Source organism: Watersipora subatra, chromosome 1, assembly GCF_963576615.1.
Source record: "Watersipora subatra chromosome 1, tzWatSuba1.1, whole genome shotgun sequence".
Classification (NCBI taxonomy): Eukaryota; Metazoa; Bryozoa; class Gymnolaemata; order Cheilostomatida; family Watersiporidae; genus Watersipora; species Watersipora subatra.
The window spans coordinates 43367013-43388712 of record NC_088708.1 but is presented as its reverse complement, the minus strand read 5'-3'; the positions used below and the strand labels follow the sequence as shown (position 1 = coordinate 43388712).

The 21700-nt window shown below is 36.1% G+C and overlaps 2 protein-coding genes across 7 annotated transcripts in view; one reads left to right on the top strand and one right to left on the bottom strand.

Annotated features, from left to right (window-relative positions):
- The first annotated feature begins 1759 nt into the window (after positions 1 to 1759).
- On the top strand, positions 1760 to 12048 carry LOC137403088 (RNA-binding region-containing protein 3-like). The gene is made up of 6 exons (XM_068089407.1): positions 1760 to 2487; positions 3159 to 3272; positions 3354 to 3466; positions 6682 to 6833; positions 10127 to 10276; positions 11130 to 12048. Exons 1-6 carry the CDS (start codon positions 1770 to 1772, stop codon positions 11320 to 11322), a joined length of 1440 nt encoding a protein of 479 aa, XP_067945508.1. The 5' UTR covers positions 1760 to 1769; the 3' UTR covers positions 11323 to 12048.
- Positions 12049 to 12630: 582 nt separating this feature from the next.
- The window catches only part of LOC137398708 (uncharacterized), a 44524-nt gene continuing 35454 nt past the window's right edge, over positions 12631 to 21700 (bottom strand). For 4 of the 6 annotated variants that reach the window (XM_068084898.1, XM_068084903.1, XM_068084911.1 and 1 more), the window contains 3 exons: positions 19369 to 20189; positions 17389 to 17649; positions 12631 to 13165 (listed from right to left, as the gene is read on the bottom strand). In XM_068084898.1, the coding sequence (XP_067940999.1) occupies positions 17407 to 17649; positions 19369 to 20189 (1064 nt within the window). In that variant the 3' untranslated portion in view covers positions 12631 to 13165; positions 17389 to 17406. Of the gene's footprint in view, positions 13166 to 17388; positions 17650 to 18266; positions 18282 to 19368; positions 20190 to 21700 lie in introns of all 6 variants that reach the window. The other 2 variants (XM_068084928.1, XM_068084922.1) reach the window with 2 other exon arrangements.

Sequence of the window (21700 nt, the reverse complement as noted above, 5' to 3'; positions counted from 1 at the left end):
TGCAGGGTCATTGCCAATAACAAACAGGCAGTACTAAAAGTTTGCAGATCTAAACTATTCCGTTAATCTTTTACGATATTAGAATGATAGCGCATCAGGATACTTCAACATACCGTAGTTAATACCACCATAATATATTAACGTAATAAAATACTTCTCACTAAACTGATGTTTAAAATATGAAAACAAACAATGCAAAAGTCACAGGTTTTATTACACTGTACCCAGTTGCTGACAATTTTAAAAATGATTCAAATGTACGCACTACTATAATACTAATGTAGAATATCTGTGCGGGAAGCTTTTGAAACTTGGGTTATCGCGGGTTTCATTCTATACTCATGTCCCATCACCTTTTATTTTTCAAAGCCATCCATATTACACACCAGGAACAAAAACAACTATTGTTGTATGCTAATTAATTTCTATTTCATTTATGATTTCTATTTATAACTAATTAATTTCTGCTAAACCATACATCGTATCATGGACAACTGTTAGTGTTGGCGTTATTTTAGTACGAAGTTTTCAAATACATAAAAAACTTGCAAGATGAGCTATACAGAGATTAAATTAAACATTTTCATACAAGTAAAACGTTAAATAGAAAAAAATTTGAACGTACGGTCGATATTTCTTATTTTATTTAAAATAATCTACTGTCATGTGTAAAAGTATGGAGCCACTCTATAATTGAACATAAGTGTCAGCTCAGTAATGTAGGCTACTGTCATGTGAGAAAGTGTGGAGCCACTTTATAATTGAACAGAAGTGTCAGTTCCGTAATGTACATGCACGTCACTGAACCAACACTTCTGTTCAATTATAGACTGGCTCCATTATTTTACACATGACTGTAAATGATCAATGAGACTACTAAGTGGATCATTCGTTGTTTGCTTTTGCCAACTAAACATCTCACAAAGCTTATTTTAGAGCAGTTTCATCTTCTGATTGTATAAGGGTTTACGGCTCCTATGTTTCGTTCTAGTCTCATAGATTAGAATTAAACTCGTTCTCTTAATGCAATCACATAAACCATAGCAGTCTTACCGTTCTCGTTTTCCTCGTTAACGTCCAATTCGTTTAGCATTGTATAACTTGCACTGTTAGCCACTGGTAAAACCTAAACGTACGTTGCCTACTGCTGGGATGTAGGACTCGTATAAGATAAAGTAGAAAACAGGGAATAATTAAATACGTTGTTAGCCTCGTGCTAGATAATAAAATAATGAGATTGTTTTCAGTATGCAGCTTTTTGTTAACCTTTTTTGCAATTTGTCCTTATGTTTTGTTGCAATTCTATTGTAAAGCCGTTTTACATGAATGCTTATTGATCATGACTAGCTTCTTTCTAGCAATTTGTGTATGCACCTCATAGAATATTTTTGTGATAACTTTGAATGAAGTCATCTCCTTATCTAAGAGAACATTGTGTGTTATATAAACACAGGTTGATGATGTGAATGTACCGTTTTATTGGTTGTGCTATTCCTGTTGATAAATCACCTTGTATTAATATTGTTATAAAATAAATACGATATATTCTTACATATATATTTGATACTCAGAATTATCCTTAATGTTGCAAGTAATTCTCACCATTTGCTTTACTTTAAACAAAACTAATAAATTTATTGTGATAGTTTTTCGAATTTGTATTACATAATTTTTGGCATTTGCATTTACACTATTAACATATGTACCAAGTATATGTCTCACGCATGCACCAATTTGTGTCACACTTTTTTAGGTGATTTATCATATGGATGTGCTGTAACACGGTATGGCAAGAAAATACTATGAATAGCGGAAACAGTAAAACTCTTGTTGTTCGGAATCTACCTCCAACCCTATCGGACACTCAAGTTCGTGACTTGTTCCTTCTTTTCAAGGCAACAAGTGTCAGACATATGGGGAACCACGGAAGAATGAGGCATTCTGCCTTTGTTTCATTTTTGTCTGAAACAGATGCTACGCATGCGTTAAAACAACTTCATCAACTTTCTGTATTGAATTTTGTTCTTCGTGCAGAATACGCAAAATCGCAACAGCCCGTTGATGAACCAAAGAGCAAAGAACTTTTGTTAAAAACAGGATTTGCAAGCGAAGTTGCTCAGAGCAAGGCAACTGAACAGACAAAGAATGTACAGGCGCAACCTGACCTGGTGTCGCAAATAGATTCAATTTCCAAAACTTGGCGATTAGACTATACTGCAGATGATAGTCTGACATACTCATATCCTCCACCTACTGAAACCACACTGAAAAATATCATCCATTGTATGGCCTCTGTTCCTAAGTTTTATAACCAAGTGCTGCATCTAATGAATAAAATGCACTTACCACCACCATTTGGTGAGCTTACAACCGCTCCTCCTTTGTCAAAAGATGTGCATGCCGAGACAGCTAACCCAGCAGAACTAGTTTCTGAGGAATCTGAATTAGAAAGTTCAGAGGAAGAAAGCAATCTTACAAATCGAAAACGTAAGTAGTAATAGGAATAGCGTGATTTTGTATTCTGTTTGAAGTGAGCTGTTTTTATAATGGGAAACATTCTTCATAACATTTGTCCTAATGCGAAATCACTTAAGATAAAAATGTTATTTTTTTTACTACAAAATCGGGAAGCCAAAACTGCAAAATATCTGTGTTTTGGTAAATTTCACACTTCCTGTAATTTATCCATAATTTCTCTACAAAGATATTTTATAGGTTTATCTAATAGCTTATCCGTTTAAATCTAGATGACATTATATTGATAGTTGATATTAGTATATCATTAGTTAGGTATATAGTTGATATTAATAAGTGTATTGCAATAAGACAATTAAGAACTATTACATATGAGTAAATATTACATAACATATTGTACAATACTGTACATAATTTCTCCGAATAGGCTTTGTGTTGCAAGGAGCAAATATTGCATAATATTATGTCTTAGTTCTATTGTTCTCACAAACAGGAATTGTGTTCTGAGCAATGGAGCAGCTGGTCTACTATTGCACAATTTTATCTCTCTATCGATTTGACTGAACCCATCAGACTAACAACTAAACTGTTTATTCCAACAAAGTTTAACAACCCGTTGATGTTGTGTGTATTCCAGCTAGTAAATTGACCAGCTCCTAGTTCATCTTATTGCCGTTTTGCAGGGATTGTCCGAAAGCGGGTTATGAATACTCCTGCTGACATCTACATAAAGAGGCTCCGGTCTCAATTGGCACTTAATGAGACTAAAACTGGCCAGGGTTTCAACAGGTCCAAAGGTTGGTTTGCTGTTTATTCTCATGACTTCTCTTCAGTGTTTGATATATCCTTCGTGTTCATCCTTGTTGCATTTGTGTTAGAATCTGGAACATCGAAACCGTCTTCTGTCCAAGATGCATTCGAAGTAGTACGAGAGCAAGCCAAGCAGGTCAAGGTTAATTTACCAACTCAAGTTAGTCTACCAACAAAGGAGGTAGGTACAAAATTGCAGTATTACAGTGAAGTTTAACAAAAGCTTTCTTACCTTTACATTTTTTTATGTACATGTACTTGAAATCATTTCCACCGAATGTTTAAATACTTTGATTGGTTATTTATATCTATGATATATCTACACCTTATTATATCCATGATCTATGGCTACCTTTAATCGATCTATATATGTTCTATCTACTATATAAACGGCAGTCGTTGTCTGTCCGCCTTATAGAGCAGTCTTTCCTTTTTTTGTCGTCTTTTCTTTTTTCGAATTTCGGTCGTACGAAGCCAACTGAATTAATATGAGTAGTAACAGTAAATAAATTATAGAGCGGTCTTTCTTTTTCCATTCGGTCATACGAAGCCAACTGAATTAATATGAGTAGTAAATATCGTAATTTCGGACTGTTAACCGCTACTTATTTCTGACGATTTGAGCCAAGCGGCTTATGTGAAGGTGCGGTGATTCTGTAGTTTTTCTTTCACCGCTAGGGCGCATTAACCGAAATCTCTGGTTAGCACGCTTTTTAAACAGCAAAGTTGCTGCAGTATTAAAAAGCACTGTCCTGAGTTCTGTGGCTTATACAAAGGTGTCTATACAGCTACACAAATGTATTACTCATTAAATAAAATCAATTAATGAGTAGTAATTTACATGCAATTAATAATTACTGCCAACGTGTACCGAGAAGGTCATGTAAACGTTTGTTTCTTGCGGCCACTGGAAAAACGCTTGTCTCACCTACTAAATTTCCACATTAAAAAGGTAAGTGCTTCTTATTCAATGTTGTATTGTCTATGAACTGCCACACTTTCAATACATAACCCTTTCACTTGCGTCCATGTCAGACCTGCCAACTCAAGAGTGGAGCATTGCGTGCGATTTGGTTTTGGGGCAATTGATGTATCAATGATAGTATATATAAATTGTGGAAATTTGGGCAAAAATCTCACGCCATTCTCACGCACTTTCATTTTTTCGTTGGGGTGATTGCTTGAGTCTCACGCCCAATGCGTGAGAGTTGGCAGGTATGGTCCATGTACAAATTTAGCTATCGGCGTACTGCCAGCCATTTTGCCGATATTGCTTCATATGTATACAATATTTTTTCAATTTCAAACTCCATCTAGAACGTTTGTTTTGGTTATATATTTCATTTTGCCAACATGTTAACAAGCACTGCTATGCAAAAAATTCATTGTATCTATACTGTGTGCATTGATAAAGCGATGTGAAGCTACAAAGCAAAACGATCTTCTACAATGTTCCTTATTCTTACAAAACCATTACTTTCATCGCCATCAGAGTCAGTGCTGATATTGCTTTTTAATTATCTGTGTAATCACAAAAATCTGAATCGGCTATGTCATCAACATAAGTAGTTATTTGTTTTTTAACTCAGACGCATTTAATGAACTTGCACAAAAAGTCTTCGTTTTCAAGTTGGAAATTCTCGAACAAAGATTTAAAATTAAACTTTAGGCTAATTTTATAAAGAACACTGTTTTAGGACAACACTGTCACTACCATAAAAGTCCTAATGACCGTTACTTATGTTATCAACGAATAATAAAATTCAGTTACTAGCAATTGCTGGTAAAATCACAAAAATGTGTCTACGCGGTCGACCATAGAAAACGCATGAATGAGTCTACTTCAGTGAAAGGGTTAAAAACGTTGGATTTGCCACTGTTTGTGATAGTAAACATGTTCATTTCCTTCCGCAGCCGAGTTACTTTTACTTTTTTCCAGCTACGAGTACTACAGAACTACAGCTACTACAGAACTTGCACGGGTACTGCTACTGCGTTTTACCTACTAAATTTCTACTTAAAAAAGGTAAGTATTGCTCATTCAATGTTGTAGTGTATTGTCTATGAAGTGCCACACCTTAACTGCTTAATAACGTTGGATTTGCCGCTGTTCGTGATAGTGGGACAAGTTCATTTCCTTCAGCAGCTGAGTTACTAATTTTTTTTCCATAATTTTTTTTCAGTTGCGAGTAGGCCTACTGTAAGTTACTACTACAGAACTTGCACGAGTACTCCAAGGTTGCGATAGGCGATGGTGAAAAGAAAGAGAGCAGCTGGTATCGACTTACTGTCATCCTGCTTTAGCCATGACCAGCTGTACGTCGCCTGCTCAAAAGTAGGCACAAGCTGAAAACTGTTTGTTCATACACCCGACAGAAAAACAAAAAATGTTGTCTATCTGCAAATTTTGCGTTGAACTAACATTGTGTTATTGTTATGTCATGCTATGTTCTTCATGTTCTGCTATACCACATGCAGCATTTTCTAACATATTTTTCAGTATATATATATATTTTTTCATGCATTTGTTTTCCTTTTTGTATCTCATACAAAAGCTATCATGTTGGCGCTATGTTTTATTATTGTAAGGTGCTAATGCTGTATCTGCCTTGACATCATACTGTCTGTGCTGTTATACATATAAATTTTATCGACACAACCGATGCGAGGCGGGTGCGGGCCGATTGATTGCGAGGTGATTGATTGCGAGTGCGAGGCGATTAATTGTGAGGCGAGTGCAAAGCGATTGAGTGCGAGGCGATTGATTGCGAGGCGATTAATTGTGAGGCGATTTATTGCGAGGCGAGTGCAAGGCAATTTATTGCGAGGCGAGTGCAAAGCGGCTGACTGCGAGGCGGGTGCGGACCGATTGATTGCGAGTGCGAAGCGATTGATTGCGAGTGCAAGAGTGCGATGGTCAACTTCTCGGCGGGTAAAGACTGGTCAGCCAAGGCGGGGGCTCAGTGGCAGAAGTGCGCGATCGTCAACTGCAAATATAGACGGGTATGAGCGGGTGCATGAATCCAGACACATGAATCTAGAATATTTACTAGATTTTACACGCATCTAGTTGTAAAACACATTGCAGATTTTCATTGTTCTCCCCAAAATTATTGACATGTATGTGTATGCATATTCAGGGCAACAATTTCAGTAGACAATTTACATAATAATACATCAGGGCAACAATTTCAGTAGACTGCATATTTGGAGTTGTTATACAGTATGAAAGACAACTCTCAATAAAACTTATGCTGCACGTGAATCTGTTCCTATAGGCGGGTAATGCAGCTAGTCTTTATATAAACCATAAATAATAATAAATATCGGATTTATTTATTATTTGTGATGCTGTTGTTCAATTAATACCAAGCAACTATTGCTGAATGTTTGCAGACTACAGGCTCTGCAACCTCAGAGTCTTATGATGCATTTGGCAAGATGGAGTCCCAGCAGGCGCCCGCTGATCAAGTTGAAACAGAGGAAATTATTGCTGAAGACAATAATGGGGAAGAGCAAACAACTTCTAATCCTTTTATTACATTCAGGTAAGAATTTGAATCATATAATTTTTGGCTAAAATGCAATTTACAAATCTATTGATAGAAAAATTGATGGTGGTCAAAGGTCAAAAAAAGGTGGTAAACTAGTTTAGCATGATGTTTTCTTACATGAAGTTTTCTGTTCAGTTTTCAATTATTAGCAGTTGAAAAAACAATTCCTACTGATTTTGTTAATTTTTAAACAGTGGTAGCTAGCTGCGTGACTTCAAAATGAAGAAGTGGTCATCATATTGTTGCATGGGAACCGAAAAGAATTTCTTAATTTTTTTGTTCGTCTATTCAACAACAATGACAGTGAGACAGCAAGGAATTTTTCTGTCGTTAGTTTAAACTTTTTATTAAATTTTCAAACATTCAAATTTTTAAACCTTTTAAGATCATGTACAATGATCTCCAAATTTTGTTAGATGTTAAGATGATTTCTAAAAACTTTCATAAAAGTTAATTAATCAAGTTAGTCAATGAGATGCTAGCAGCAAAAAGTATTTTGAGTGAAACAATAGGTATTGAAAATGGTCCCCATGTCATCGATAACGCGCACCAAATAAGTTGATGAAAAGTACAGTTTATGTAGCCAGCCTTTAGTTAACTTGCATAACTTTAGCTACCTAATAACAGTGATGTAGTGCTAACCTTTTTTTAACCATAACTGTATTTTGGATAAGCGGGTTGGATAAGTGGATAAATCGACTCCACCGCCACATAGTGGCGGTTGGAGCAGCTGGGGCCCTGGGGGCGCTGTAAGCCCCCAGTGGGATCTGGGGCGAAGCCCGGCGTCAAAGCCTACAGGGCTTTAAAATCATGTATATGATAGGAGAAATAAGCACATCTGTAGTAATAAATAAGTTGAGAAAATAATAAAAATCAATGCCTTTGTCCTTTAGTACCAATGCTGACTGCCATTGGTTTGCTGTAATCTGATCTTAGCCTTTGTTGTAGACAACCAATTAGGATCACAATCTTGTCATGTTACATGACCATTACATCACTGTATTGTACTGTATGCTGCTTTTATATTGAATGGCCATTGAATGTCGACTATAATGACATTATTGTACTTGAATCAATGAAATAAAGCTATAATATTACCTTGAGAATTGGCAAAGTCTAAAATTTTTTAACCTTAACTATAGTTATACTTGAAAAACACAAAATTTCTAACCATAACTTAGTTAGGGAGAGTTAGGGTAGCACTACATCACTGCCTGATAACCATTAGTGTTGAGTGATTCGCTGTCAAGTGTGACCTAAATATTTATAAATTTAAGGTTAGTAAAGTTACCAACCAGTAAACCTTTTGTTGGTTGTCAATAATCAAAGACATTTGTAATAATATTGTATGCTAAAGTTCCGTCATCTTTTTTCTGCATTTTGTTATTATTGGTCGCCACAGCAAATTTGTATTTCCTATCTTTCTCTGTTCATTGTGTCTTCATCCATCACTCTTCTCTTCGCAAATCAATTTTGTAAGCTATGTAGTAATATAGAAAAATTTTAATCTAAAAAAATCATATAACATTAAAATAAAATGAACATCTTTCTGCTGGCCATTGACATAATAATCTCTTTGTATTTATTTTGACCTGGTAACATGTTTTGTCTTTTTACTGTAATTAGTATTTCATGTTAAACATAATAAATGTGCCCAGTCTTATAATAGCTCAGTCAGACCTCGATGTACGAAGTTGTATGTTTTGTTGCTTGCTTTATATCTCGACACTGGCAGTAGAAACAAGTATCCTTATAATTATTCTTATTGTATCTCACTTTATTTGAATGTATTATATAAAACTATGCTAAAACCAAATGAACAATAAGTGATTGTATGTAAGAATAAAAAATAATCAGTAAAAAGGATTTTATTATCGCTTAGGCAAGTTGAGGCGTTGCCTTGGTGATACAGGAGATGGAAAGCGTATAGGCAGAGGTGACGATAGATATACTGAGCTGGCATAACTTAGACTATAAGGACTTTAAATTAACATTAGTACCTTGGTACTAAAAGTACCAGGGTACTACTAGTACCCTGGTACTACTACTAGTACCCCTACTATACCAGGGTACTAGTAGTACCCTGGTACTTTTAGTACCAAGGTACTAGTAGTACCAGGGTATTAGTAGTACCAGGGTACTAGTAGTACCAGGGTACTAGTAGTACTGGTAGTCCGGTGTGCTGTGAAAGATTGTCAGGTGTGCCAATAAAGCGCAGAGAATCAGTATGTGTAGAATTATTCTAAAATCAATGAATGTCTACGATTAGGGCAGGTGGTAAATTATTGTGACCCTCCCTTCTACTTTCACTGGTTTCTGTCTATGATTTCTTGGCATCACTTTCAATGTTTACCTCGTGATAACTGCTATGTGGCCTTGGAGACTTTTTGAAGAAGTTGTTTGCTCTTGTTCCGTTATTTGTTGATTTAATGTTAAGAAAAACATTGTGTTCCTCCTTTTTACACTACAACCATTACTCATGCTTTTTTTTGGATCCATGATTTTTAAAATATAAAAGAAAGGTATGAAGCAATGTTTCGTATTATTCAACCATGTAAAAAAAACTGGTACGCATGCTCGGGCCTACAATGTTTTAAAAAACTTTGGATGCCTTGTTGGGAATCTATATATATTTCTCAAAGTATGTCTGTCGTATGTATATCTGTATGCGTTCCGGCTATTGATCTTAAAATCTTGGAATAAAGAATCCGTACTGAAGAAGATTTGATCTCAGACCCATCCGTCCACAAGGCTGACTTGCCGTACCCATTAGGCCAACGTCATTGAGTTGCTAAGTTACCGATTTAAGTCATTCTATCAGTGCAAATACCTAACGGCTTTGCGTACTAAGCAGGGTCATAGCATAAGGTCAGGAGAAGCTGTTGGCTCACATTTTTAAGCGTACTCGACTTTTCCATTGGCAATGTGCCAGGCTAATAGCAAGCAACTCTCATTACTTCTCATTGTTTATAAGATATTAAACATTTTTAAGACATATAAACATTTTTCTCACGATATGCAGTTCGAAAGTTGGCAAATGGCAAATGTTGTTATATGTTAAATACAAATCAATTTTCTGTCCAAAGACGTTTCTATTACCTGGGCAACGCCGGGTAGCACAGCTAGTTATTTCATTCATTGAGGTGCTATGTTAAGGTCATGATTTGACTATACGCATATAGCGGAGGTACTTAGATGGCCGAATGCCACATTGTCGCTTAAAAAATTAGTAGTAGTTTGGGTTGCGAGCTTATACCTCTCTAACTCTTCCATTCCTCCTTATTAAGAGAGCTGAAGGCAGGTCGTCTCACTGAAATTGAGCAAGCTGAGCATTCAATATTAAAGAAGCACACTGCTGGGGAGCCCCGTGAGCGATTATACATCAAGAACCTGGCTAAACAGACCACTGAGGCTAACCTCAAGTACATATTCGGCAGGTGAATGTTACCCAATCCTAATCATATGAAGATTAGAGCACTAGGAACCTTATGAACACCAAAGAGATGGAAATTTTACTCAGGACGTGCTTGCCATAAGAACCATCAAAATCTAATGCTAACATATTTTAGAAAATAAAACATACGATGCATTGGGGAACTACATGTATGTAAGTCATGGGGTGAAATATTTGGTTTGGCCTGGTGCAACATTCTGGCTATGGAATTTTATTTTTCATAACGCAAGAATGAAATCGAGAAGAATGTTTTGTTGATATCCTCTACTTTTAAATCATTTTCGTTTGAATAACTGCTAAATAGAAATGTTGTGCATACACGTATTTGATGGTATAGTCAAGGACCTGAAGTTAATTTGTTCTGAGATTTGCTTCATGAGTATGCTTCTGTCTTATGTTGTAGCAAATATTTCTATAACAGTAATTTGAAATTTGTTTAATTCATTTTACAGCTCAAAAATATGATAAATATTTTAGCTAATAGCATTAAAGCCGATGCTTTATAAAATGATGTAACATCTGAACGTAAAGATCCAAACTAATGTTATAATCGATGACAAAAAAGGTTTTTATCATTGCTTAACCTTTGCATTAGACTCAGGTATAAAAACATGAAGCTAAACTAATTTGGACCAAGCGAGATTTCAATTATCGATTTATGATGCTTTGTAACTTTGGTTTGAATTAAAGTATGAATTCGTCACATCAGTGATGGTTGAACCATCAGAAACGATTAACTCCTTCCTAAGCTGACGCTGGTCAGATTTGAACTGAACACGCTCTGTTGCTAAGGCACTTTTTCTCAATTTGTTTTGATTAGAATTTTTTGTTTTCAGATACGTCAACTGGAATGATGAACAGGAGGCGGAGGCTTTCAATATTCGTCACATGACGGAAGGTCGGATGAAAGGTCAGGCTTTTGTAACGCTGCCAAATGTAGAGGCTGCTGAGGCAGCCCTTCTCGAGTGCCATGCATTTGTCTTGAATGGCAAACCGATGGCAGTTGCTTACTCTGCGCCCAAGTCATGAGGCGCTGTGGAATAGCATATGAGGTATTCAGCAGTTGAAGAGGATCATAAGATGGAGATCAAGGAGCTGAAGGAGAGATCAATGAAAATACTGACAAATGAAACGTTGCTAAATAGCCAGCTTATGGAATATGAGACAGTGAATCAATACATGCTTCTCCTCATCACTTTATGAGAGAAATATTTATTTAAATTAGTTTGTTTGATGCTTCGGCTACGTAGCCAGCACGTATTTTACTCATTGTCATATTTTAAAAACAACCTTCTATATGTTTGTCTAAACTACACGTGTGGCTACGGAGTTGTCACTCTGTGGTTCTAGGATAGCAATGGTATTTCTTGTATGTACAGTTTATGAATGGTAATCCAGTCAGCTCATATATATTTTAACGATAGCAAAGGTTAGGTGTGAGACCATTTGTCTTACAATGCAAGTCGATTAAGAGCTGCGCTTGTGCTAGTTAGACACTCAGTTTGTGTGAAGAGTCTAATAACATAAACCAATTTTACAAATAAATATTCAGACTGCTTTTGCTTTCTTTATAATTCTAAAAACATAACTGAGTTGTGGTTAAACACGCTTGGGATTAGATTGCCTATGGCTGACTATGCCTTTATCTTTGATATTGCCTCTCATAATTGTTATAACCCAATGTTAATCGTTAACCTAAGGTTGATCCTAGTGACATTAACTTGAAGGGTATGTTATTATATATTACACCGTTGTATGGCAACGATATAAACAAAAAATTTGCAGTTTCGACACCTTTGTAAAATTGAGCCTAGAAGGCAAGCTAGAAACTTTGTGTATCATGAAAGTTTGTTTTCCGCCTCCCTGCCTTTATTCAATTCAGTAGGTTTCGAAGACATGGATATGTGAACATTCGATTTTTCATATTCAGCTGCGCAGTAAACATGTCTGGCTTGAACTCATGGTAAGGCAGATGTGCGAGTAGGCAAATGGCCTGTTGATGCACAATTATAAAGCTTGGGAAAACCATAGTTTTTTGTATGGATAACCAAGATTATTAAAAGAGGAAAACTTGAATAGATCTAAACTTATGTCAGGAATATCCAAGACTGACGATTGTTTGTCGAAGCAAGCCGGGTTGTCCTTCCTCTGTGTCAACTGGCTGGTGACGACTGTGTACTCAAAACTTTTTCTAAGACTCACCCTCTACACGATATCTAGTTGTTTAACATGAAATTGATAAGTACCCTGCTCCGACATCTAGTAGTTGCTCATCATAATGCTGAGAATTGCCTATTCAGTGTTTTCTCAATAATAAAGAAGAATAAGAGAGAGATGTTGTGAATTGCGAGTGAAGTATATGTGAGCCTGAATGAGTGTGTATCACATGCTGATTGAACTAGCCAGTGTAATAAATTGAGAAACAGTATTAAATATATATATATACCAAGTTGACACACATTCTACGTATGTGCTAACAAAAAGTCAGAATACACAAAAACATACCAGAACATGCCTGTAATATCATAAAATAATATATATGACTCAATATCACAGCAAAATGTTTTCCAAGTGTTAAGCATAAAATTACCACGCATATTGGGTTTCGCTTAAAAAAGCAAGAATCAAATCTATAGAACAAGTTTTTATATTATGCTCCTCAACCAACTATTAGAACAATGTATAAATATTTAGAAAGCTGAACTTGTGCACCACGAAGCGGAGGCTATGTATGTATTGGCTGATAGTAGGTTTGTCTCTCTTGTAAAGCCCGATCAGTCACTTCGCAATATCCGATATCGCCACTAAAGGTCTTCACAATGCAGGAGATATCTGAGGTGCTTTACACGGCAGTGTTAGACATGGAGTTGTACTGCAATAATACATGGAGATGCATGAATTTAGATATTATGACATCTCATTTCATAAAAGCAAGTTAAGGAAATATTGAAAGACAGCTCAAGAACATTTTCTCACAACACATTAGGAAGGTAGGGTTTGTACGAGTGTCAAACAGACACACTGAGTAAGCAATTAGTCTCAAAGTGGTGCAAACACTAATCCTCAGAAGGAGAAGGCATGCTTTAACCATTCACAACAAAACAATCAAACAAATTTACTCGAAGAGCAATGACAATCTACATGTATATCAGTACTGATATTCTGAACTTTACCCACTTATTTCAGGTCTAGTTTGCTTGGCTTTGTCTACGCCAGCATGTGGTTTATTTGGTTCTTCTGTGCTAATACATAATTGCAAGTTTGGTGGACTAGCTTGCCCTAAGACTGCCAACTACTGAATTACTGGCCAAAAACATTTGTACGTCATAAATAAACCTTCACTCTAAAAACATATCATTTTAGATATTTATTAATAAGGCGACTAAAGTCGTTTCACTACTTGGGTCTTGTTCAAGCAATTGACCAATGTTCCCATCATGGAACGCGTGCGATCTTATTTTTTAGGATCAAAATTGCAGATTCTTTCACCAGTTCAGTTTATTAATTCCCTATGAGGACATTGCCCCCCGGAGTATTTTTTGGTACGCCAGAGCTTCTTTTGGGCTCTCATTATGGGCAACACCTCTGGATTTATGTTCTCAGTCTCTTGCATTCATTCAAACATACCAGGAATCGCTTGTCTGCATACAACGCTGGTGCTTGTTGGCCATCTTGGCTGTCTTTGTTTTTGAAGTTTAACTAGTTCACACTTTACTTCTTCATCATTTGACAAACTTTTTGCAACTTTGGAAAAGTTCAGTGTTCCCGAAAAATTGGTTTTTTTGTGAATTCTTGTTTTCTCATTTTTCTGTAGCTGATGATTAATGTCTTTTTCCTGCTCATTTATGTTGACTTTTTGTGACCCGCAGTCTGCGAGTGTAAGCCTCACATGTTCAATGATTCTGTTAGTCTGATTAGTCTTCTGGTTGCCCCTGGGAGAAACTTTTTTTTAATATCTCCCACACAGGATCTTCTTTATGTTCTTTTGTTATGTTGCTTTACTATATGCATTCATTTATCTTCGACAACGCTGTCTGTATGAGCAGTTACATTGTAAATGAAACTATATGAGGAACTGGGTAAGTCTTCAAGTCTCATTTTTACTCTTTTATCAACCCGTGACTATCGCTGCCAATACTGCTATATTTAGCTAAACATTGGTCAAATTTGGGGTTTACATCAGAGAGCATATTTTATGATGCTATGTCTGGGAGATGGTTGTTGCAAGTTCAGTAGATGTATCTGCGCTAGAATTTTGTAACCATGAATTAGCCATTGTCGATTAAACTATCTTTACTAGATTTTTAAAAACCTACTCGCATAAAAATATCTGTTTCAAAGCAAATCGATATACAAATAAATCTACAATTCTACCTTAGGAAACCAAATTCTTGAAGCCAAAATGCAGTAAAACATGCAAAATATAGTAAATAGAGAATTGAAAAGCAGTATCACAAGTGCAAATATTGTAAAATATAAAATCATTATGATTGAGCTAAGAAGTGAAACCTGAGTTCATCCAATTTTTGTTAGGAGCAAATGTGTTGACAGTAAAGACTGTTTACAGAAGCTGCGGATGAGTGACTAGCACAAACCACAATTAAAATTAAGTTGACAATTTTAAATTTATCTACAAATTGCATGTTCAGCTTGCAAAATATAATAAAAATCTGTACAGTATGATTGTTAAAGCAAAAAGCTTATGTTTTTATGTTAGTTTGTGTGAACAAGTAAAGTTTCTTTGCTTTCTTTCATCATTATTACATCATGTACAACGAGCTACCAACAACTACGCAGCTTGACTAGTTTTTTCTTTGCATAAAAGTTTGTGCATATTTTCTTAGTGTAGCTGAGTATTGATGTTAGCTGACCTTGAAGCAACAAAAAGGAGACCTTGGAATGTTTACTAAATATTACTGCCATGCAAAACTATTCTTAAACAAATTATCACAAACTTTCTACAAAAAGTTGTAGTATCTTAGAATAAACAAATAAAAAGGTTCATATTGATTCGTATTGTTGGTGTTCAACCAATTCAGAAGAAGAGTATTCAATAAAATTGCTCCGAAATCTTATGGTCGCTCTGTAATAATTCTACATCCAGAATAGTTTTAACTTGCAACTAGGTGTAGGGAATAGATGGATAGGCAGAGGGAGTGCAGTGAAAACCAGACACTGCATACAGGAGTTATCACCTTTTACTGTGAGGGTTCAGTAACAAGGAATGGTGTGTGGATTAACTGGCACAAAGAAAGCTGATTGGTTAGTTCAAGGCTGAAGCCGTTACCGCATAGGCCAATACAAGGGTACCACTGTTTGACAAAGAACAACGTGCCAATGAGAGTTACGCAGGCAAATTGTGAATACCCCTGCTTTTTTGCGATGCTCTGCATACACCCGCTATTTTTGACAACGTGCACGCTGATGATATATTGTCGAGGGAAGTTACACATATAAGCTTGCTGTAGACAGTCTTTTACCAGAACAAATTATCGTAACCAGTTACTTGGTCTTGATACCCTATTAAAACAAAAAATAAAAAGTCGTCAATTACATACATGTGATCAGGGCCGTATCTTCCTATACTGCAGCTACTGCCATGGCAGTACCATTTTTTGAGGCTCAAAATCCCGGAATTCACGTCATTTTTGCTTGATTTTAACACTTTGGCTGGGGAAATGACCAAAATGTCATTTATCGGTTGCGTGGGGAAACGGCATTTGTGTCGCTTTCGGTAGACGTTTATAAAGCTGCCGTCTCGTAACGTTAAACAAAGGATATGAATGCTAGTAAGTTTTAAATACCATCAACAAGATATTAGTCGATAAATTAAGATATGACACGGTTGTCCGAAAGGCGTTGCTTTGTGCTAAAGAAATCGCGCCTCCTTGGAAAAGAATAACAGTTGGAAATACCAGTCAACATCGGCTCGACTTTCAAAACGGTAAAATAAAATATTATTTGATCCTCCGATGGTAAGTGATTTTTGGTGTGATTAGAATAACAATAATTCAGATGATAGAGGTGATATAAACTTTTTAGACTTAGTCCTAAAAAGTTGGTCCTATACAGAGAAAAATGATCGTTATGGTAGCTAGCATGGCAACGTTATAGCGTTGGACTCTACCGAAAGGAATGCTTCCAAGCATTTCATACAGAGACAATTGTACATGGTTGTATTTTTTTGTAGTAGTAGATATGTAAATGAATGCTTATGTACAAAAGATTTTGTTCATAGAAATAAATTTAAGTTTGAGCTATGCATGTAACATGCATGTAACTTGCATGTAACATACATAGCTCAACTTAAATCTACTACTACTTGTACAGTATTATCGAATATAATATAAGTGCATCATTTTTAACATGGTGCTCTATTAATTTTACTTTTTAACTCTACAATATTATTTAATTAAATTATTTCATAGGAGACTACTTGTCTCCTACACCATTCAGCATTGTACCCGGTGATAATTCTACCTCATGCTAGCTGTGGCCAACCCCTTTAGCAGCTCTCATTCACATTATATTTTTAATAAGCGTTGTTAAAGACAATCTCAATAAACAGTTTTTACTTAGAAAACTGGATTACAATGTTAAATTTGCTGTTAGAACATGTGCCCCATCAGGAGCCAAGTGTGCTAGATTTGCACCATTTTGACTAGTTATACTAAATATTTTCCTGGGGGAGAACCCCTGGATCCCCCCTCCCCCCCCACAGAGAGGATGCTCGGTACTTCTCTTGGACTCTCCCCGCAGTACCATTTTTAAACAGGTGGATACTGCCCTGAATGTAATGTAGTTTTTCGAACAAACACGAACACGCCGAGCGTCGCATGGGCAGCCTGTCAGAAGTATTTGTTGAAGACAGGACGTCCAACAACGGCCTGTAGAGCCACAGCTTTAGATATGGTTTTAAACCAAAGACAGAAACAAGTGCTTGCCTAGTCTGGATGCATGGTGTACTAATAATATGGGTTGTTGACACGAAAAGCTGTCAAGCTTTAGACAAAAATTAGGGAGTGTTAGCACAAAACAGGAAAGCAAAGGCAGTGTTTTAAAAGAAATGGTGCGGATCACACCAGAGTGTGTTACCAAAGCTAGTGAAGATGTTCAGTGGTGAACTTGTGAATAGTATTGCTCAGAACTGGTAGAGTAAAACTCTGATTGCACAGGACCCGTAGCAGGACTAGGAAACGAAACTCGTGGAGGCTTGAGAGGCGGTGCCGAAGACAGCGCCGGGGTCTGCACAGACTGCAAGGCGGAGTTAAATTCTGCATCAGCAACTTGAGCAGAAATGATTGGAAGCTCAGTAACATGTGTAGCAGCACTAGCGGTGGCATTTCGTGTTGGATCCTATATAACACACAGGACAACACACATGTTATAGCAGCAGACATAAGCTAGCTCTGTGGCACAGACAGCGTATTCTAGCAGACTTCACACCTTTGCATCATGTCTATGAACAGTTTTGGGTTAACCTAAAACATTTAGATCACTCCCACCACAGAAATGCTAAAAGAATTTTCTATCTGCAGGTGCAATAAAAAGATACTCGCAGAACCAAGTGTAGCATTTTAGCAATTAGCGAGTTTCGTTAACTGTTCACTACTTTTGCGGAGCAGCAGTAACTTTATGTGGCATAAGGAAATAAGAAGTGAAAAAGCAATGGAAACAAAATTTTAACGTGGTGAGTTTTCATTACAAAAACTTGCGATTGTTCTGCGCTATGTAAACTATTTGAACCATAAAGTATTAAATATGTGAAAATCTTTTACAAATAAAAATAAACGAGAAATTTTAGCAGCTTTTCATAATGGACGCAGCAAGTAATAAGATTCAAACTTATTTCAGCCAGAAATGAATTGAAAGCAAGAAAAAAGCGATTTAGTTGAGCAACAAATTCATTGGAAACATGAAAAAGCAGAAGAAACAAAATTGTTCTCACAAGAACAAATAGGTACACATCTTACCATTGACTAGGTGCGCTGAGGTGATAGAAAAGATAAAGGAAACTTCAAGATGCTGATATCCACACAACAAAGAGAAAGCCTCAACTCTGCTTCATATCAACAATTTGCTTTGCGCAATAATCAGGCAGAACAGCAATTAAATACTGGTGTATCACTGTCACGCTATCACTGGCATCAGCTAGCAACATAGGCTGCTATTATCAACAAGTAGCATGAACTTGTACCATCAGCTCTTACTATCGGCTTGTAGCAAAAACTAGTAACATAAATTAGTAAGATCAGCTAGTAGCATCAGCTAGTAGCATTAGCTAGTAGCAGTAACTGAAGACTCGTATTTCAGAGCTGGCGCAGGTATGTCGTACAAGTGAATGCTGATGTACCTATCATTTTTTCTTTTCATTTTACAACATTCGAACAGCAAAAGGTGTCATCTAGTCATACGAAACAAAAGGTTGGCGCCTGAGACATGTTAGCAATCATTGCAATATTATGACCACATTTTTTACTGGTTTCATGTATATTATACTGGACTATAATTTTAATTCAATTTGTTGCGCTGCATGTTGTGTTCATAAAATAAAAAACATTATTTATAAAAACAAATATTAATTTTCTGGTAGTGCATGTAATATCCTTAGCTCTCAGCATATATGTCACTTAATTTTATCCAACTTCTTTACCATTTATAACCATTTTACCTTCAAAAATCTTAACGTTATTACAGCAACAAAACTTATGCTGTTATGTTACATACTAAACAGTATGTTTTATCTAGGGGAACTTATTTAACTTTAAAATCCACATTGAAGTTTTCAGTAAATAATAACAAAGCGTAATTGAGCTTTTAACCGAAACAGTTAGTAGAAGTGGATTAAAAATTACGTATTAGGCAAAACAAAAATACTGACTGCAAAAAAGAAAATTATTGAAGGATAAGCTTTTTGGTGATACGCATGAGTGGACAATGCCTATCCATGTTAGGAGGAATTTAATAATGTCAATATTATAGCTGGCATAAGCGAGTGGCGCAGAACTACCAAAAAAAGCTGTTTGCCACAAATGTGACAGATAGAGACAAGTGTTAGCAGCTTTAACCACTCACCCTGTTATACATAGAGTTATTAGGAGGAAGCGTGCCAGCATCGTATTCGTCATCTGGAATCTTCTGAACAATATTCTTAGCGATAGCTTGAGCTAGAGTTAGGGTCTCTCGTGTCATTATGTTAACAACCGCTCCATTACCGTCTATCGTATAGCCTGGTCTACTCGCAAACAGTTTACCATTGATAAAATGTGCATTGCCATTAAGCAGCGGCGATTGAGACTGAGCTGGTTGGTCGTTGTAAAAGCCTCCTGAGGGATTAGCACCTGTGTTACGTTGTTGGACATGTGTCTGCTTTTCCCAAACACGTCTCTGTTGGGTTCCTGTTGTAGGAGTATTTGAAGAAAAGTTGGGAGGCAAAGTGCCCATACCTGGTTTGAGATGCGCTCCTCCATTCATCATGCTTGACCCATTCATGCTGGGGTAGGGATTGCTAGGGCTCATGTTCTTAGGGCCACTGGTCTGACCACTACTCGGGCCACTGCTCTGTTGGATGGTCTGCTTTCTGTAGCTGTAGCTACTGTTAGGAAGAGTACCGGTTGGGGGCATGGAAGCTGCGCGCACTTGACTAGCTGGCTCTTTGACCAAAGTTCCCTCTCTAGCAACAGACCCTTCTCGTCTCATGGAACTGCTCGCTCTTGGATACAGGAGGCCTGAAGCAAGGGCGTCCTCAAACGAAATGAACTGTCGGTTAGAGTTTTGCATGGAAAGGTTGAGGGGATTGATAAAACCCTGTTGGAAGGCCTGGTGCACAGACATGGAGTTGGGTGGAGCCGGTTTGGAAAGTATTGCACTGATAGGCACCTTTGTTACAAGCAGACCTGTTCAAGAAAGAGCGATCAATGTGAGGATGCTAGCCAAAGATAGACACTCTGTAAAGGCTACACTTACAGAAGAGAGCAAGCGTCCACAATGATAATAAGAAATCTAAACTAAGCTAATAGAATGCTTTAGCAGAGAAGTAAAATATAGTTTTACCAGCTTTTTCACAATCGACCAAAAATAAAAATTATAATTACTATTAACTACTGTCTCAAAATGTTAACAGTGGTTTAATACATGTATTTCAATTTGACATCACTGTTTACAATTCAAACTAACAAACTCTGCAAAACAGTAAGCCAGCTGGATAAGAAGAATATTATAAAATCGTAAGCTGTCAATATTATAGTTATTCTTGCTAAGCTAGTATATATTTTTTAAGAGAATGTTGTTAATGTTTTGTGGGCATACTTTGATTGTGGCTAATAATTGTGCTAAGCAGAGAATATCATGATGAACAATATGAGAAATCTACAAGCTGAAAATACAATCTCAGCATATTATTAATCTATTTGAGAAAAATGACATTTACTTTATTAAACTATATGCCAAAGATTCAACTTTATCTAGAAATTTCAAAATACTTAACTTTATATAGAAGTTTCATAATACAAACATCTTTGTTTTTTATTTAATTTAAAATAATTTATAAATTTGTATTTTAGAATTTTATAGAGATGGCAAAATTTTTGCAACGGTATTGAAGATTAATGTAACACAAACGAGCTCTAACAAATGCCATTTACAATACTTTACACTGGGTATTGTGTAAAAAAACCTGAGTGTCAAAAACATTTGTTCAATTCAGTTTCTCATCACAGCAGCTACAAAATGAGCATTTTTAGCTACAGACATTACATTACAATGTATAATAATTATTAATATAGTGGCAAAAGGTATGGTCAAGAGCATCGCGTAATTAAATCAGTTTTAATAAGTCAAAATGCTGTCGTGGTAACAGAGTTTGTAACAGACATTTTATTTCAATCCAAGCTAATTCATAGAATATTTGAAATATGAACTAATTTAGCACCACTTCTTTTATATTTTATGTTTTTGAGAAACCTTATTTATTAATATTAGATTGTTTATAAAGTGATGAACGAACTGTCAATGCTGATCAACCAAAGTTGTTTTCTCTCAAGCTGTACTTTTTGAGTCACTAAAATACTTGAGCCGATTGCATCTGCAAGGGCTGTTATAAGCCATATTTTCTTGTTATTGTTGTATTTGGAAAGTTTTTAAAAAGTAGCAAAAATTATAGCTGAGTCATTTTTTGATCATTTAAAAAAATAATGAGCAAGTATTTTCGTAAGAATAGACTTTGATTCGTTTATTTAATTTTACAGCTCAAAAACTCATGGTAACTAGTAACTACCGATAATTACACACAGTATTAAAGCCAATGCGTATTATAAAACTGTCAAAAACCAAACACAAAAAAAACTAAAAATTCAAATTAAAAAACAAATTAATGAAGTAGTAATCAATAAAAGGCAGCCCTTTTTGC

Bases quoted from the DNA above. Each gene is read 5' to 3' on its own strand.
- LOC137403088 (XM_068089407.1), top strand. From the start codon at position 1,770: ATGTGCTGTAACACGGTATGGCAAGAAAATACTATGAATAGCGGAAAC. The intron at 3,467-6,681 runs GTAGGTACAAAA...GAATGTTTGCAG, and splicing joins TTAGTCTACCAACAAAGGAG to ACTACAGGCTCTGCAACCTC. The intron at 10,277-11,129 runs GTGAATGTTACC...TTTTGTTTTCAG, and splicing joins CTCAAGTACATATTCGGCAG to ATACGTCAACTGGAATGATG.